This window comes from Colletotrichum truncatum (genome assembly GCF_014235925.2).
Source record: "Colletotrichum truncatum strain CMES1059 chromosome Unknown Contig_0011, whole genome shotgun sequence".
Taxonomy (NCBI): domain Eukaryota; kingdom Fungi; phylum Ascomycota; class Sordariomycetes; order Glomerellales; family Glomerellaceae; genus Colletotrichum; species Colletotrichum truncatum.
In genome coordinates this window covers 1248676-1266759 of record NW_027222408.1, presented here as the reverse complement: position 1 = coordinate 1266759, position 18084 = coordinate 1248676, and the positions used below count along the sequence as shown (strand labels likewise).

The 18084-nt window shown below is 48.6% G+C and overlaps 4 protein-coding genes across 4 annotated transcripts; 2 read left to right on the top strand and 2 right to left on the bottom strand.

Moving 5' to 3' along the window:
- Positions 1-82: 82 nt before the first annotated feature.
- CTRU02_214710 (TPR domain protein (kinesin light chain)) lies at positions 83-2868 on the bottom strand (the record flags this gene model as incomplete). The annotated part of the gene is made up of 2 exons (XM_036727896.1): positions 83-2570; positions 2618-2868. The coding sequence occupies 2 exons, from the start codon at positions 2866-2868 to the stop codon at positions 83-85; spliced, it is 2739 nt and encodes a 912-aa protein (XP_036580425.1).
- Positions 2869-4198: 1330 nt separating this feature from the next.
- Positions 4199-5932, top strand: CTRU02_214709 (peptidase m61 domain-containing protein; the record flags this gene model as incomplete). The annotated part of the gene is made up of 2 exons (XM_036727895.1): positions 4199-5132; positions 5199-5932. 2 exons carry the CDS (start codon positions 4199-4201, stop codon positions 5930-5932), a joined length of 1668 nt encoding a protein of 555 aa, XP_036580424.1.
- Positions 5933-6108: 176 nt separating this feature from the next.
- Positions 6109-7867, bottom strand: CTRU02_214708 (MFS transporter; the record flags this gene model as incomplete). The annotated part of the gene is made up of 2 exons (XM_036727894.1): positions 6109-7449; positions 7505-7867. 2 exons carry the CDS (start codon positions 7865-7867, stop codon positions 6109-6111), a joined length of 1704 nt encoding a protein of 567 aa, XP_036580423.1.
- Positions 7868-9846: 1979 nt separating this feature from the next.
- Positions 9847-17134, top strand: CTRU02_214707 (non-ribosomal peptide synthetase; the record flags this gene model as incomplete). Its single annotated transcript, XM_070206291.1, has 2 exons — positions 9847-10251; positions 10349-17134. 2 exons carry the CDS (start codon positions 9847-9849, stop codon positions 17132-17134), a joined length of 7191 nt encoding a protein of 2396 aa, XP_070060065.1.
- Positions 17135-18084: the final 950 nt, after the last annotated feature.

The following is an 18084-nucleotide window of genomic DNA, read 5'->3' as shown; positions in this document are numbered from 1 at the left end:
GGTGCTCTTCGCCTAACACCTTCTTTCTGATGTCTAGAGTCTTTCGCTCTATCTACTCTGCTTCTTCAAATTTTTCCTAGTCTTATAATACCACGGCAAGATTACCCATGCTTAAAAGCGTGTCTAGGTGCTCTTCGCCTAATACCTTCTTTCTGATATCTAGAGTATGTCGCTGCATCTGCTCTGCTTCTTCAAATTTTTCCTGGTCTTGTAATACCACGGCAAGATTACCCATGCTTAAAAGCGTGTCTAGGTGCTCTTCGCCTAATACCTTCTTTCTGATATCTAGAGTATGTCGCTGCATCTGCTCTGCTTCCTCATACCTTCCCTGCATCTGTAAGACTACGGCGAGATTACCCATGCCTATATGCGTGTCTGGGTGCTCTTCGCCTAACACCTTCTTTCTGATGTCTAGAGTATGTCGGTCCATCTGCTCTGCATCTTCATACCTTCCCCGGCTCCGTAGTACTACAGCAAGATTGCTCATGCTGGCGAGCGTGTCTGGATGCTCTTCGCCCAAGGACTTCTTCCTGATGTCTAGTGTCTGTCGCTGCATCTGTTCTGCCTCGTCGTATCTCCCCTGCATCTGTAAGACTAAGGCGAGATTACCCATGCTGGTAAGCGTGCTCGGATGCTCTTCGCCTAAGGACTTCTTCCTGATGTCTAGTGTCTGTCGCTGCATCTGTTCTGCCTCGTCGTACCTCCTCTGCATCTGTAAGCCTAAAGCAAGATTACCCATGCTTGTAAGCGTTTCTGGATGCTCTTCGCCGAATACCTTCTTTTTGCTGTCTAACACCTGTCGCTCCATCCGCTCTGCTTCTTCATACTTTCCCTGGTATTGTAATATGACGGTAAGATTACCCATAAAGAAAAGCATATCGGGATGCTCTTCCCCTAGTAGCCTTTCTCCGCTAATTGTTAACCGACGATCTAGCTGTTCTGCCTCTTTATACTTTTTCTGGGCGCAAAGTACAACAGTAAGATTATTTCCCAACTTGAGGGTAAGAGGATGGTCTTTGCCCAGGACCGTCTCAGAGCCATCAACTGACTGTCGACTCAGTTGTTCTGCTTCTTTATACTTTGCCTGGTAGTTCAATGTTATTGCTAGGTTTGTAAGGCTTATTAGCGTAGCGGAATTCTTTTCTCCTAGTAACTTTTTCCTGCTGTTTAGTACATGTCGGTGCATTTTTTCTGCCTCTTTGTATTTTCCCTGTTGTTGCAGTATCATGGCAAGATCGTTGATACTGGTAAGTGTGTCATAATGCGCAGCACCTAGAGCCTTTTGCCTTATCTCAACCGCCCAAGTTAATCTTCTTCTTGCAACTTCATAAGACCCCGTATGATATTGATAAACTCCTGCATTTGTGAGTAGTTGTGCTAGATCCTCGGCATTTTCCTTATTCTTGGACTTGTTATCACAGACCATCTCGACATGAGGGTCTAGCTGCCGGCATTTCGCCCAGTTTTCAGGCGTAGCCATTGGATAATTTTTCGACAAAACCCTTAGGAACTTCCGCTTCCATGTACGCGTTTTGTCAAACGAGGAAAGCCAGAGTCTCGTACAGAACTGTACGAGCGCGTGCATTTTAAGCACGCCTTCCTGCGTGGTTACTGCCACTAATGAGGACAGACGGAGCATGTCGAGATCGTCATCAAAATCGTCATCCTCGTTGTCATATTCGCTATCATTCTCGCTGTCATCGCTGCTGTCGTCCTGGTTTTCTTGGATGCTATTCTGAATGTTTGCGTTGCATTCACTTTTTTTTTCGTGCTGGTAACTTCTGAGTACCCATTCTGGAATTCCTTGCGGATCAAAGAAACTCATGAATACCAGCAAATCGGCTGCAGATTGTCTCTCCTGACGAATTTTGTCAAACGTCATCTGCCATGTTATAACGATTGAGTTAGAAGCACTTGGGTCGCGTCGGAGGTCGCCCATGTTCCTACTGAGAAGGCTCGCCTTTCTCTTCTCGCTCCTTCGAAACTCGTCTAGGTATACAGCCGTTGACATTCGAGGCCCTCTTTGTAGAATATAAGCAGCCGCCTGTGTGATGGCTAGAGGCATATACTCGAGAGCCTCAAGCAAGTCGGGCGCGGCAGCTTCATCATAGCTCTCTTGGAGTTTGTTTCTGAGCAGCTGCTGTGCCTGATGCTCGTCCATTCCTTTTATTGACAAGACGCTCCGACCACTGCCAGTTAGTCTCTCAGCCACATCCTGGTTCCTCGAAGTGACGAGGATCATCCCGTTGCTGCTCTGCGGTAGAAAGGACGCGAGTGGCCGTTGTGCTGTGGAGGTGACGGAGTTGGGTGTCGGGTAGAAGACATCAGCATCATCGGCATTGTCGAGAACCATTAGCCATTTTCCGTTCTCTTCAGTGCACAGCCAGTCATATACCAGCTGCAGCACATTGACATTGGGATCAGAGAGGCGCGGCAGCTGCAGCCTCTCTGCGATGCTCCGATATGCCTCTTCGAATCGCACCTGGTTGCTTGTATGCACCCAGAAGATGTACGTGTTCGGTGAGCTTTGCCGGATCTCATGCGCGAAGTGAACAGCTAGCTGCGATTTCCTGTGATTATCAGAAAAGAGGACGTGGACGTAAGGAGGGGTGCCTACCCAATGCCGCCCAGTCCGACGAGGGCAGCTCGGCTGGCTGGTTGACTGCACTTATCACGTAGCCATGCCATGATGCTAGGCCGTTCAACAAAATCAGGGTCCGGCCGGAAGGGTACGGTAGAAAACGGCTTGCAGGGTTTCGACGCGCCATCGTTGGCAAAGTAGAAGTTGTTCGTCCCGCCGTGCGACGCATGCGGGGCAGCGACAACATTCCGGCCACTGATCCCGGCATTGAAGGTGGCTTCGGCCATGACACTAGTGCAGGGTCGGTCGTAATCGTTGCGAATGGCGTCAATCAGTAGGAGGCGTTGTCAACGATAAGTATTTCCGCAGATGTCCCAAGAAAAACAATTCAGGAAGGGAGGTCTTAAGACCTACGCGAGGCTTACTTGCATCAGGCTGTGCCCTTGCATTTCGTTGAATCACGTGTGGTTGGTTCGTGTGTGTCGCGCCGCCTCATCGTCGGGACTTGGCGGCGGCTATGCGTCCTTTTGACAGGCCTGCCGCCCGACGATTTTTGCATTGGCGAGATACTGGCGTGACGTAGTATTCTCACTCACTATTTGAACATACATATCTGCAGAAGGTGTGAGATGATTTCAAGAAAGACCAAAATTCGTATTGTCATTGATGTGAAGTCTTTAAACTATGCTGAGACTGAAAAAAAAAAAAAAAAAAAACAGAGCTTCTGCGCCTGTGATAGCCGGCTATGGGCTCGTAGCTGAGTTTTTAAGAAGGTTGATTTCGCCCGGCGGGTTCTGGAGAGGTTACGAGGCTGGCCACAACACCCAAACCGTTGAATGAGAAGAGGTTCTTGACTCGGCTGGCGATGGCGACGATAGACCCAGTGCCGTCGCATTCTCAATCAGCAGGTAGAGTTGCTATGAAGTAATGGCTGATAAGTCTTGGCGATCAAGCTCGTCTACTATTTGGGAATCTGTGAAGAGAAAATTCAAGTAGCAAGGCTTCTCAGTGTCGTATTAATATTGCAAATGCTGTGAAAGCTCTAAGCTGATCTCACGATAGTCCGATAATGCGTTATTCGGATTCACAAGCAAAAGCTTGCGTCATGTTCTAGATAGAATCTCCGATAAGGCCCAGAAAACAACGAGCATTACAGCGGTTAATTATGCAATAGTGTAAGAAGAGGGCGACTTTAGAGGCTAGAGAGGATAATTTTTACAACTAGTAATCCGGGCCAGGATAAGTGAAAGAACACAGGACAGAGAAATAACTCATCTCTCGTAACGACATGGGTATCAAGCTGACTAAGGGCTTAGCAGAGACAGGTCCTTTGTGACACACTTCAAGCACAAACCAAGTGGCCGAGATGCTTGCTACCAGTGGTGATATTAGGGCACTAGCACACTCCCAAATAACTCTATTTTGCCGATTTATCCTGAAGGTCCACTAGCTGTCGTTGCAACTTCCTCTTTCGGGTAGGCCACGTCAATGCTAACGACAACAACAGACTAAACTCCAACTACTTGAGCTTCGAGTGCCTCACTTACAGAGGACAGGTTTTGAAGGCTTTCATTAAAACCAGTCTTACGAAAAGAACACCGAAGACTTTCCTCCAAAATGCAACTTCCTCCACATCCAATACTTTCACTCCAACTCACACCCAGCTTCGATTCAGAAGAGGTCAAGAGTCTTGCCGTATCATTTCGCGTGCAGAACCCTGTTGCCGAAGCTGATCAGCCTATCTTCTCATTCTACCCTTTCAAAGACAACGTCCCAGCTCATCCGTTCCGGGAGAGCGACATCACTGCTACCGACGATGCGGGGTCTCTATCCATTCACTTCCGTGAGGTGCCCTCCGAAGGTCGCAATACCCAGCAACATTGGTATTTCGACAGAAAAACACAAGGCGATGTTATTCTGCATTATGAAGTGTTTCCCCGCCACGTCGATGTAACGACCCCTTTGGGCGCTCGTATCGATCTACGACGAGATCAGGGCGGAGTTCACGGGGTTGGTCAGTGGTTTTTGCCTTTGTTGATATCCGACAAAGTTTTCACCAACGTGGTCAGGTGGAAGTTACCGGTTGATGCGCCTGAGACAACACGATGTGTTTGGAGTTATGGAGAAGGCACCAAAGCTATCGTTCGTATCGGCTCATCCGAGACTCTCTGGAATACTGTCTACATGGTTGGGCCGGTTCAATGCTACCCCGAGGTTCCTCCAGATAGTGATGAGGGATTCGCAGCCTGTTACTGGTTTGGGGAATTGCCGGAAAATCTCGACCAACTGAAAGGTTACAACACCGCCTTGTTTCCAAAACTCGCTACCTTTTTCGAGTCCCCGGGAGAATCATATCGCATCTTCATCCGCAAGTCGCCAGTGGGATTCGGCGGCAGTGGTTTTGATGCAAGTTATGTCTTGGAATATGACAACGCCACCAAGAATGAGACGGAAGATTCTCTCGTCCTACTCTTCACCCATGAAATGGTCCACAGCTTTGCTAACATAAGTCCCGAAGAGGACGGTTACGAGAATGAGTGGTTCATTGAAGGTTTGTCTTGCCCATATTTTATACTAAACGTTTCACCTAATTTGACTGACACAATGACTTGAATAGGTATTGCAGAGTACTATAGCTCCTTTCTCCCATATCGCTTCGGATTCCGAGGAAAGGACTTTCTCATCCACAGTCTCAATGTCCACCTTCAGGGATACTACACTAGCCCGCGGATTACTATCGACGTGCAGGATGCAGCAAAGATCATGTTCACTGACTGGTACGCGGAATGGATATCGTACAAGCGCGGGTTCGCCTACCTACTCTTCATCGATCTCTCCTTGCGGAAACATTGCGGCCGTCACGACATCTCAAAAAGTGGACCACTCGACGAAATAGTAGTCGACTTGTCGAAAAGATACAGACAGGGCGAGACTGTACGCTCTGCGCAATGGCTTGAAAGCCTGCGAAAATACTTCGGGGAAAACGGATTTCAACTCGCTAAGCAATACGAGGACATGCTTCGCGGTCGTCTTATCATGGACTTCAGCGGGCTGTTCCTCGAGCAAGCGTCAAAACCACTCAAAGCCTGCCAGCTTCCAATCATTCAATACGGCTTCGATCGAAGAAGCGTTTCCACGCGCATCGTAACAGGTGTAATAGAAAACTCGCCAGCGGCTGCTGCTGGCTTATGGGATGGCGCACACATTATCTCCACGTCAAGAGCGAGTCTTTGTATGGACGACATGAGTAACAAGTACAAATTAGTCGTTCAAGACGGTGACCAGGAGCGGACTATAGAGTATATCCCGCGTCTGAAGCAGACAGCTGGGGCTTGGCAGCTGGAGGAATAACCGCACAAGGCAGGGCAAGTTTGAGAGACGAATGCCGATATAGATGTTATCTAATCAAGTGTAATTATTCAATCAAAATTTAATTTAAGGAATTCCATTGAACACGTTTATAAATACTCCGATAATTCTTGCTTGGACTGGAGCTGGGGGCAAAGGGAAAAACCAGATCATCGTTCTTAGCCCGGTAACTTTTCCCATTTCATACCTATTGCCCCGATGATCGAGATTACCGCCACTGCCATGGGTACGCGGAACGTTTCTTGGAGAGCTTTGTTATAAGCCTCAACAACAGCATCAAGCAGATCTGCTGGAATCATCTCTTTCAGATTTGTAGCACCCATATCCGCAACTGTCTTCCCATCAAGACCTCCTGTGCCGTGTAGATGTTTCGTGAGGCCGTTGGCAAAAACTGAATTGGCAACCGACATAAGTATGGCTGGCCCCAGATTTTGAAACAACGTGACAGCTGCGGTACCTGCAGGTATGTCTGGAAGTGCGAGTGTTGACTGGACGCCCATCATTGGCTGCTGAGTTCCGGTACCAAGCCCGATGCCAGCGATGATAGGATAAGTGATCCATTTGGATGGGCCTGTGTTTATTTCGAATGTTGTCATAAGTCCAAGACCAATAGATGCCACGACTGTAGCAATGACCATGAAAGGGTTGTACCAGCCGGTGAATGTTACGAGGTAACCGGCACAGAAGGCGGCGACAACCTCTCCGCCAACATAGGGCACAAGCTTGACACCAGACTCCCTTGCCGAGTTGTTCTTGATCGCCTGAAACCAAATTGGCAACCAAATGTCGGCCGTGTAGTAGGCGGCATCGATGCAGGCAGCGTAAAAACAGGCAAATGCGACATTTCGCATTTTCATCAGACGAGGAGGAAGGGCGGCTTTGTCACCCTTCCATATCTGCACGACAATGAATGCGATCAACAGAGCAGCGAAAAGCACCAGGAGAGCAATCATAGGGCCGCTACCCCATGCATACTCTGAGCCACCCCATTGCAATGCTAGGAGTAGGCAAATCATGCAGGCAAAGAAGATGGTCAGACCAAGAACATCGAACTCTTTCAGCTTCTGTTTCAAGGTCTTATTGGCATCCTGGTCTGACTGATTCGGCGGCCTAAAGGAGAAGAGAATCAGAGCTAGAGTTGCAATTCCGATTGGAATACTGATGTAGAAAGCCCAACGCCATGAGAGATGACTATCAGTTAGAGCTCCTGAGATTAATGGTCCGATGATGCCACCGACGCCAGAGAATGCGCCTAAAAATCCCGTGTAGACTGCACGTTGACGGATCGGCACAGAATGAGCGAGGACAACCCAGGCACCGATGATGATGCCGCTGCAGCCAATTCCGGTGATGGCACGTCCGATGATAAAAGCAATGGAGTTCGGAGCGCTTCCACAAACTGCGAGGCCAATTTCTCTGAAGGTAATGGCTACCATGAATGTCCACTTTAGGGAGAAGAGCTCATAGCATTTTCCATACACCAGTTGAAAGGAGCAAAGCTGAGGCCAAATTAGTGACAGCTCCACAAAATCCAAAGAACCTAGAGTGACTTACGCTCAACATGTATGCGGAACCGTACCAACCGACATGTTGCAATGAGTTGAATTGATTCGTGATTGCTGGAATGGCGGTTGCAATAAGAGTCATGTCGAGAAACACCAGAAACACAGCCATGGCCAGTCCCAGAATAATGAGAGCCAGCCGGACTCCTTTCGGATACTCAACATTATGGTCATCTGCATCTCCAGCTTCTTCGGCCTCTTTGACCTCTTTGACGTTATTGAGAATGATCTCGGCTTTCTCGTCAGCTACCACTTCACCGCTTGTAGGAGTGCTATCAGAGCTTCTGGGGGATGACCGGAGAACGTTCTTCCCATCGTCGGCTGATGGCGCCGCTGAGAATTCAGAAGAAGCCATGATAAGATTTACCAGATTGTCTCCGAAGTGCTGCTCTTCGAAGGCAACCGGAATTTCTGTGCAGAAATGTATACGGATCGCGAAGTGATATCAGTAAGCCCCAAGTAACCAAACTCGTCATATTTTCCGAGTGCCTGAGATTCATAAGCGATGTCAGCTTCCCGTATTGTAAGAATTTAGACGGGGAAGAGTGTAAGCTTGTTATCTAAGTGGCGATAAATCATTGCAAGGGGTAACAACCAGGTGAAAATAGGATTTTGCACCTCGGCCCTTTTCGAGTTGGTGTACCGGCATGATGAACCAAGTCGGAAATGCGGCCAAGGCGAACCGTAAGGCAAGAATCCCAAGATTCTCTATTGCCCCTGCATTTGGTTCATCGCTCTAGTCAGAAATCGGAAAGGTCAAGTCTAGTAAGAGTAACGCCCGGGCGGATCTGTTCCAGGGGTCATTTCGAGAACGAGAACGTCGCATCACTTTGTGTAACTCATGAACGAACCATCAGCAGCCTTGAAGAAATATCACTTGATGTGACTGATCCAATGCCATGAGACAATGAGGCTCTTGGCAGCGATCCTTCTGCCCAGAACTCTGGATCAACCCTGCGAATCCCCCATAGCCCTGTTGAAAGTAGTCACAACCCCAGGAAGAAAGATGCCGAAAGAGGAAGCTGGAATTCGACGGCCCCATATCTTTTGCCAAGCTTTGCGATTACGAGTTCACTCTGTAGCGGCCAGAACCTTTGTTCATCATCCAGGCGATTGGTAGGATCGGACCGCTGGGGTAGGCGAGGGTGACATTCTTAGGACCTTCCAGAGAAAGGAAAGGCGTAAATTATAGGTCACACAATCACTCAATCCTTCCATTCTTGTCATCTGGGATCATTGGACAGGGTTAACTACAGTTTTCTTATGGCTCCTCGAAAGCAGGAAGAAGACTGGGCGGGCTTATCTAGGAATCAAAGACATTGAACCCATATACACATCAGAACTAGCGGCAGTGGTACATTATTCTAGCATATTCTCCAAACCCATCAATTTTGACATTGACATCATCCCAAAACGTGCACATGTGCCCCGTTTGAGACATCGGTAGGCTAGCTCGTGGAGTAGTACATCATTAATTTCTTACTCGTCCTGAAGAATAATCGCGAAAAATTGAAACATAATCAGTAGTGCTATCATAATATCATTCTGCTAACCTTGATTTTGTCGCCTCACCTGACATTTGTAACTTTGTTTGTTCAAAGGGATCGCTATCCTTACCTTCCCCCTGACGAATTGTAATAGCTTTACCCCTTTGGCAACTCTTGTACGTAGTGCCTGTATTCGTGAATTCCTTCGGTCGGTTTTCTTGTCTTGTATCGCCTTCGTTTGGTAAAGTCTGGTCACTTGATACCAGGCCGATGCGCCCGGGGCTTCCCCGATGCTGACGATGACCCGAGACTAGCACATTGCCGTGACAAAGTATCTTGTCTCTAACCTTCTCACGGATTGATGATGGCTGCCTGGTTCTGCCAAATCCTTGAACATAACCACAAGAGTAGCTTGTAGCCTTGGCGGTCTTCATGTGCCTGGGCCTTGAACCAGGGAAAATGCCTTGCTCATCACCACCACCATTACGAGAATCACATCACTCCGGGATGTGGCGAAGTGATTTGATCACATCAATCATCGAATGAAAAGTTTTCTTCAACTAGGGCAGAATCCTACGAGGGTGAGTGGAATCGTCCCATGGGGCAAAACCATGGTGCAAAATCGCGGCCTCCAAATTCCAGCATGGTCTTTGCCGAGAACGAACTTAACCTTACGAAGCTTAGGATTGTGCTGCAAAGATGCCTCCAATATGTCGCAAGCTACGGGCATTGCCTACATAAGTCAAATCTCTGTATTTAATTTGTCCCTGGGAACAAATCTTGCAGCTGGAGTTAGATCTATACGTTTCCCAGCAGCTTGACGAATAAACGCAACACAGGAAGAGCCATGTCAAACTACAATCAGACCCTCGCCCGTAGTACCAAAACTGCTGAAACCCTATTCTTCCATTATCAGCAGTTTCAAGCCCTTCGGCAACAAGCCCAATGCTCTGGCGCTTCGATTATTCGACTCTCCTGCATCATAGCTTTAGGGGCATACTCATCCACCGATCTATTTACTCTGTCATGCCAAGGCCGAGATAGAACATGGTCCTGCTGCAATACCCAGTTGCTTCGAAGCGACAGGGTTTTATCCGTTCTTCGGGATTCCGAGGCTGTTAACCCAAAAGCCAACGAACCGCAATCAGAATCATGCCAGCAATTCGCCCTATCAACATTAGCACTAGAAGAAGACCTACACATCTTTGAAGATATTCCTTCCCTCCATATTTTGAACGATGTCTTTCCCGAGGTGAGCTCACATGATGTCAACATTTTGTGACGTCACTCTCTAAATACTTGTGCCGCTATATCTTTCCTATGGTCATGGTCGACTAACCAGTTTATAGATGGAATTGCTTTTCACAGCAAAGTGGGATCCTTTTGCCCAGGGAATTCTTTTGCGATGTGAATACTCTGAAGCGAAACATTCAAATTGGCACGTGAAACGCATCCTGGCTACAATTCTTCAAGTCCTCGAATGCATCGTCTCACAACCACACACGCGCCTGAGTGACTTGGAGCTTATGAACGAAAGAGACTACCAAGAATGCAATGCTTGGAACCGAATCGTTCCTCAGAACGTAGAAAAGCCTGTTCAGGAATTGATTGCAGAGCATGTTCACGCAGCACCTTTGAACCCCGCCGTTGATGCGTGGGACGGGAAGCTTTCGTACGCCGAGCTGGACGATGCCTCAACGAAGGTTGCTCATCACCTCGTCCAAATGGGCGTTGGTCCCGAGTCTACAGTCCCTCTGTTCTTCGATAAGAGCATATGGAACATTGTAGCTACTGTTGGCGTTTTGAAGGCTGGTGGCGCATTTGTGCCCCTTGATCCTTCACAGCCTGACAGCCGGATCTCACACATCTTGAAGCAAGTTCAAGCAAATGTCATTCTGAGTTCAGAAACTCACAGGGAAAGGCTAATCGCACTTTCAGACGTTGTTCTCTGTTTAGACAAATCATGGCTCGAATCTACGCCCAGTCCTTTAGGCTGGAGTCTCACGTCAGTGAGACCCTGGAACCTGGCTTACATTATCTTTACATCCGGAAGTACAGGGGAGCCTAAAGGCGTGATGATCGAGCATTCAGCCTGCTCGGCTAGCATTGTCGCTCATGGTCGTGCAACTGGTTTCAACAAGAACACGAGAGCTGTTCAATATGCACGCCACACTTTTGACGCGTCAATCGCCGAAATTCTTACTACTTTAGCCTTTGGTGGTTGTGTGGTGGTGCCTTCGGAAGACGAACGGATGAACAACATCAGCGCCATCATTCAAAGAAAACAAGTCAACTGGGCATTCTTCACGCCTTCACTGATTCGACTATTGGATCCATATGAGTTACCTGGGCTGAGAACCGTCGTTCTTGGCGGAGAAGCCGTCGGCCAGGACAACATCGAGAAGTGGGCACCACGGCGTAACCTCGTCATCGCATATGGTCCTACTGAGAACACCGTATTCTCAACCATGTATAGAGCTTCTCCAACTGAGAAGGCTAATATCATTGGACGTGGTCTCGGAACTTTATGCTGGATTGCCGATCCGGATGATCCCACTCGTCTCTCCCCGCTTGGCTCCATTGGAGAGTTGTTGTTAGAAAGCCCCCAACTGGCAAGGGGCTACTTGAACTTTGCGGAAAATGAAGGACCTAACAAAGCCTTCATTCGAGATCCTCCGTGGCTTACCAAGAATGGTCGACGGGCAAGGCTTTACCGCACCGGAGATTTGTGCCGCTTCGACGAAAATGGTGTCATCCACTTCGAGGGCCGAAAAGATACACAACTGAAGATATCTGGCCAGCGATTGGAAGCGGCTGAAGTCGAACACCACCTTCGTGCGGCTTTTGGTACGAACGACATTGTGGTGGATGTGTTGAAGCGACCAAACCATGGATCGGAACAGCAATCCAAAGTTCTTGTTGCTTTCGTGTGCTTGGAGAAGCCTATCTCAGACTGCCAAAGCAGGGAAAACTACATAATGCCCCGCCAACTTCCGGCGCTTCAAGAAAGGATCCCTACGGTGGAAAATGAAATTTCAAAGAGACTTCCATCTTGGATGTGGCCTTCGGTCTATATCCCTTTGATCAGTCTGCCCCTGAGTCCAAACGGCAAAGCGGACGTCAAGAGGCTACGCCAAGAAGCCAGCGGCTTAACTCCCGAGCAGTTCTACTCATACACTCAAATAACAACTCCTGCAGTGGACGGAAATCAAAGACAAGAAAATGTAGAGACAGAACGACAGAGTTTAATGAGAGGGCTTTGGGGTGAAATCCTCGGAGTCCCTAAAGACACAATTTCAACAAACAGCAACTTTTTTCGCCTTGGAGGGGACTCATTGGCTGCTATAGGTTTAGCCGCAACAGCGAGAAGAAAAGGCTTGCACCTGGACTATGCGCAAATCTTTAACAATCCCATCCTCAACGACCTTTGCCAGCTTCCCCTAGTGGAGGCCAAGAGAAAGGCTGCCTCTGTGAGGCCATTGACGCTCCTCGGCGAAAACGCAAGGATTCTCAATGAGGTAGCAGAAGATTGTTCCATCTCTATTGAAGATATCGAGGATGTATTCCCTTGCACCTCACTACAAGAAGGTCTCATGGCTCTGTCTTCCACCACAGAAAATTCCTTTTTAGCCCAATACATTCTTCACCTTCCCGTCAACACTGACGTGGCGAGGCTGAAAATGGCATGGGAGACGGTCGCAAAGGCGTATGGTATCCTACGCACTCGGTTGGTCGATACGTCAGCAGCCGGCATTCAGCAAGTGGTTGTCCAAGAACGTCTGGCTTGGAATGAAAGCTTCAACCTTGACGAATATCTTGAGATGGACCTAAAGCAGCCATCAAGTTTCGGGGCTCCACTCAATCGATTCGGTATCGTCTACGACGCAAGTGGTAATGCCTCGCGGATGGTTTGGACGGTCCATCATGCCATAACGGACGGTCATTCAGTTGGCGTCACTCTTCGAGCAGTCCGCGATGCCTTCCAAGGGGCTTTGAGGCCATCAGAAACGTCCTTTTCATCATTTATCCAATATTGCAAGAGTATGGATATGGAAGCAGCCACTAAGTATTGGGAGTCTATCTTTCAAGATGTGGACTGCGAACCATTCCCAAAAAGACCACCCACTACTACTCGCACATCTTCGAATCAAGGGTCAGCATTTGTCCGCCGAAAGGTTCCTGTTCCATCATCTGAAACGGGGGCAACTACAACAACCATTCTTCGTGCTGCCTGGGCGTTAGTAGTCAGTCGTTTCAGCGGGTCAAAGTACGCAGTTTTTGGTGTTACTTCATCTGGGCGAAATGCCTCGTTTGATGGCATTGAAGCTGTTCCTGGTCCAACCATTGCGACAGTGCCCCTGAGAGTCAACTGTGACGAGAAAAAATTCGCCCAGGACTTGCTTGAGAGCCTTCAGATGAACTCGGTCAACATGATTCCCTTTGAGCAGATCGGAGTGCAGAACATTGCTCGCATAAGTCCTACCTGTCAGGCAGCTTGCGAATTCCAGAGCATGATAATCGTTCAGCCAGAAGTGGATATGGCAACAGACGGCGCTCCATTCACTGCTTTCGACAGACCACAAGATCTTGACAAGTTCAACTCGTACGCGATCATGGTAGAGTGCACTCTTCAAAAGGATGCCGTCCTCCTGAATGTGAACTATGACATCGAGTATCTGGACTCTCTGCAGATGGAGCGACTCTTGGACTACTTCGAAAATGCGCTAGCGTTTTTAGTTTCCAGCGAAGCTCACTGCATCGAGGAGCTCACAAGGCAGCCAACTATTCAAGACTTGATCCAGCTTCGAGAGTGGAACAATTTGCTTCCTGAAACAGTTGAGGCATGCGTTCACCACCAGTTCGAAGAACACGCCACAACTCGGCCCACTGCACAAGCCGTTTTTGCTTGGGACGGCTGCCTCAGCTTTTCAGAACTGGATAGAAGGGCTTCACAGCTAGCTCAAGTTCTTGTGGAGTCGGGCGTTGACCTGGAAAAGAAGGTGGCGTACTGCTTCGAAAAGTCCATGTACACTGTCATTTCGATGCTCGCTATTCTCAAAGCCGGAGGCACGATGGTTCCACTTGATCCCGCTCATCCACCAGAGCGTAAGTCTTTTATCATTCGAAGCATCAATGCCGACGTTGTTTTGGCTTCAACTACCAGCGCGGCCTTTTTTCACAACATGGATGTTCCAGTGGTTGTCGTTAATTCAGCGCTTTTCTCTAAGCTTGACGAAACTCAAGCTATGTTGTTTTCAAGCACAAGAGTTCAGCCGCATAATGCAGCAACAGTGCTCTTTACGTCGGGAAGTACTGGAGCACCTAAAGGCGTTGTTCAAGAACACAAGACGCTTTGTTCTGCAGCGAAAGCTCATTCCGAAGGCATGCAAATGTTCAAGGGGTCTAGAATCCTCCAATTTTCGGCTCATGTTTTCGATGTCAGTGTAATCGAGATCGTCAATGCCCTCATTCTAGGAGCTTGTATCTGCATACCTTCAGAAGAAGACCGGACCAGTGATCTTGCTGGTTTCGTCTCAAGGTCGGAGGCCAACTGGGCTTTCTTGACTCCTTCTTTCGCACGGACACTTGATCCCACGACGCTGCCTAGCTTAAAGACCGTCTGTATGGGCGGCGAAGCCATGACCTTGGATAATATCCAGACATGGGCTGGCAATGTACAACTGATCAACAGCTACGGCCCTTGCGAAGGCAGCGTATGTACGGTGGCTAATTTAAGCAAGGGGCAGTTCAGTGCGGACAGCATTGGACAAGGGTTGAACTGTCTTGTTTGGATTGTCGACCCCAACAATCATGATAAGCTCCTCCCAATCGGCAGCATCGGCGAGATTCTGATTGAAGGTCCGAACATAGCACGTGGCTATCTTGGTGACGCGGAGAAAACGAACAAAGCATTCATCACCAATCCAGCATGGATGGCTAACTTCGAAACCAACGGTACCGATAGAAGGATGTACAAGACCGGAGACCTTGGGAGGTTCAATTCTGACGGCTCGATATCTTACCTCGGACGCAAGGACACCCAGATCAAACTCCGTGGACAAAGAATTGAGCCTGGAGAAATTGAGTATCAGATCATCAACAGTCTTCCTAACGGCTCTAGCGCCGCTGTTGACGCTTTATTGCTTCCCGGATCCCATACCAAGTCTTTGGTTGCTTTCATTCAGCTTCAGGGTCAAGAGGCTACAGATGGCTTGGCGAGTCGCCTCAAACTGCAGCTTTCATCTGTGCTTCCGGCTTATATGGTTCCTTCTCATTTTCTCTTTGTTGATACTATCCCGTTTGGCCCAACCGGGAAGCTTGACCGACGACGACTAGAAGCATATGCTTCGACACTGAATGCCTCGGAAGAACCAACGACTGCCTCTGCAGATGAAAGACAAAATGACGTTGAAGACGCCAACGTCTTGAGAGCTGATGAAGAAATCGCCTTGGCTATCAGCAGCAAGTTGACTGATTTGCTATCCGGGCCAGGCGATGCTCGGCGAATGGAGAAATTGCGTGGGCGCAATTTCAACCCCTTTTATGCTGGCATGGACTCCATCCAAGTCATTTCTCTATCAACATTTGTTCGAAAAACCTACAACGTCAGTCTGCCAGTTCAAAAGTACATGAACAGTGCAGCGACGATAAGAGATATTGCGAAGTGGATCGCCGAGGATCGTCATGTCACCCAACATGAAGATGGAGTAGATCTCCTTCGCGAGATTGACATTTACGACGAGAGCCTCGCATCCCTCCACCCACAAAGCTTAACTCATCCGCCGATCACAAAAACACCACAGATCATCTTTTTGACAGGCGCGACTGGATTTCTCGGAAATGCGCTCCTGGCTCAACTCCTAAAGCGGCCAGAAACACGAAAGGTCATCGCTCTGGTCAGAGGTACGAATGTCGCACACGCTAACGAGAGACTCTTTTCTTCCGTTCGTGGAAGCAGTTGGTGGAATGAGGCCTATGCAAGCCGGCTAGAAGTTTGGCACGGTGACCTTTCGCTGCCAAAGCTTGGCCTAAAGGGGTCACAATGGTCACGACTTGATGGTTCAAGCGCCGATGGTGACTTGGTTGAGGCTGTGGTTCACAACGGGGCAGTTGTGAACTGGATGGCGGATTATTCGGCCCTGACGTCGGCTAACATCCTCTCAACTGTAAATCTCTTAACAGCTGTCTCGCAAGCTACTGCAACTCGACCGATACGTTTCACGTATGTATCAGGAGGCCATCTCTCGACTTTACCGGATAACGTCCATGAGATTGCTCAGGAGCTCAAAACATACCCTGCGTACAGCCAGACAAAATTCGTCGCCGAGGTTCTTGTGGAACGCTATGCCAACCGGCTTGCTCAAGCAGGCTGCGAGTTTCTTGTCACGATTGTGAAGCCTGGCTTGATCATGGGAAGCTCGTCCGATGGCATTTCCAACACGGATGACTTTCTTTGGCGCGTGACTGCCAGCGCGTTGGATATTGGAGTGTGTCCTAACGACCAACAAGATCTATGGATTGCCGCAGCCGGAGTTGATCTTGTTGCCCAAATTACTCTTGACGACTGTTTCCGAAAAACAGCGGATGGGAAGCACCAGGTCGTCAAGAAGATATTAAATGGTATAACCATGGAAGAATACTGGGACATTGTTGCCCAAGAGACTAGACAGATGACTAGGCCTACCAATACCGAGGATTGGTTACGCACATTGAGGGGTGATGTGGAGAGTAAAGGATCTGGTCACTATTTGTGGCCAGTTATGCATTTCCTCGAGGACAAGGGTGGTAAGCTCGGTCAGCCCATCGGGCAAATGACTTCGGACGACCAGCTTGAGCACAAAGATGCGGTAGAGAAGGCACTGCGAAGAAGTCTGCAGTATTTAGTCGCCATCGGATACATAAACTCGAGTCGGGCGAGCAGCGAAGACGGCGACAGCACAAGTGAGCCCACTCTTCTAGTTCCTGGTTCGGTTGTCTTTTCTCGAACACCGACGACACCGGTATGGGACCAAGCAGCGGACTCCAAGCGTCTGGGATATGGAGGAGACAGCGATGGCCTAAAACCGGCTGTGTCAATCTCAATCACACCGCTGCGGTCTCCGAGTCCCTTGGCGGAAACTAGGAGAGCGCATTGAGGTTTAATTGTTGGTGGGATGATGGCAGGAGCGAAGCGCTTGAAGGCTAGCTTTGACTCGCGATTTTCCATCTTGGCACATTTCTTCAGTTCCAGTTTTATAATCTTCGTTTTAGGGAATATAATTGAGTGACGATTGATGGAATTAGAGTTGTGGATCAGTACTTCATTTGTGTGGAAAGTGCTTCCTCTTGGGGAGACTAATCGCGCCGCTGTGTGATACATAAATCAGACAGACTATAACCCCCAGCGGTATCTGGTGTTTCAGTACAAAAAAAAAATTAATCTTGGTGTTTAGTTAAGTTCCAATGGAGTGTGATTTGTTCTGGAGACATCGTACTGCCATAGATTGCTGGGGCCTCAATATGACCAGATACTACCACCTACAACCCAAGTTTGGAAGTTGCCTAAGTTGGAGGTTGAGACAAGCGCACGTTGCCAAACTTACCAAGTCTCGCCGAGTTCGCAATCTATTTAACTTTCGGGCGACTTAGCCCAGGGGCCCATGTTCTGGTTTACTGGTGAGAAAGGGTGGAGCAATTGGCTGGCTTCGGCATCCCGACACATCCCGTTGAACAGTGGCGGAACAAGCCTGGGTTCCATTGGCGGAGTGGATTATCTGATATGTAATCCAAATTTGAAGCGGTGTCTTGGCATAGAACAATAACGGTCGATACTGTTGTCCGCTCGAGATCCTGATTATTAACCATCTCTTTCTGTAGCGAACCTATTTCGCTTCTCGGCCACGGGGTCACTCTGATCCCCGAGTCATATATATCAATCTGGATCCACCAGTCAGCCTCATAGCCATGACTCCAGACCCAGAAGACTAAAGAGGTATTGATCAGGCTGACAGGCTGACACCGGCACCATGGCGCTGGTTTCCAAAAGTTGAGATGTCAGCATGCTACAGAGATCGTCCAAGCATGGTCGTTCCTAACGCACATCCTT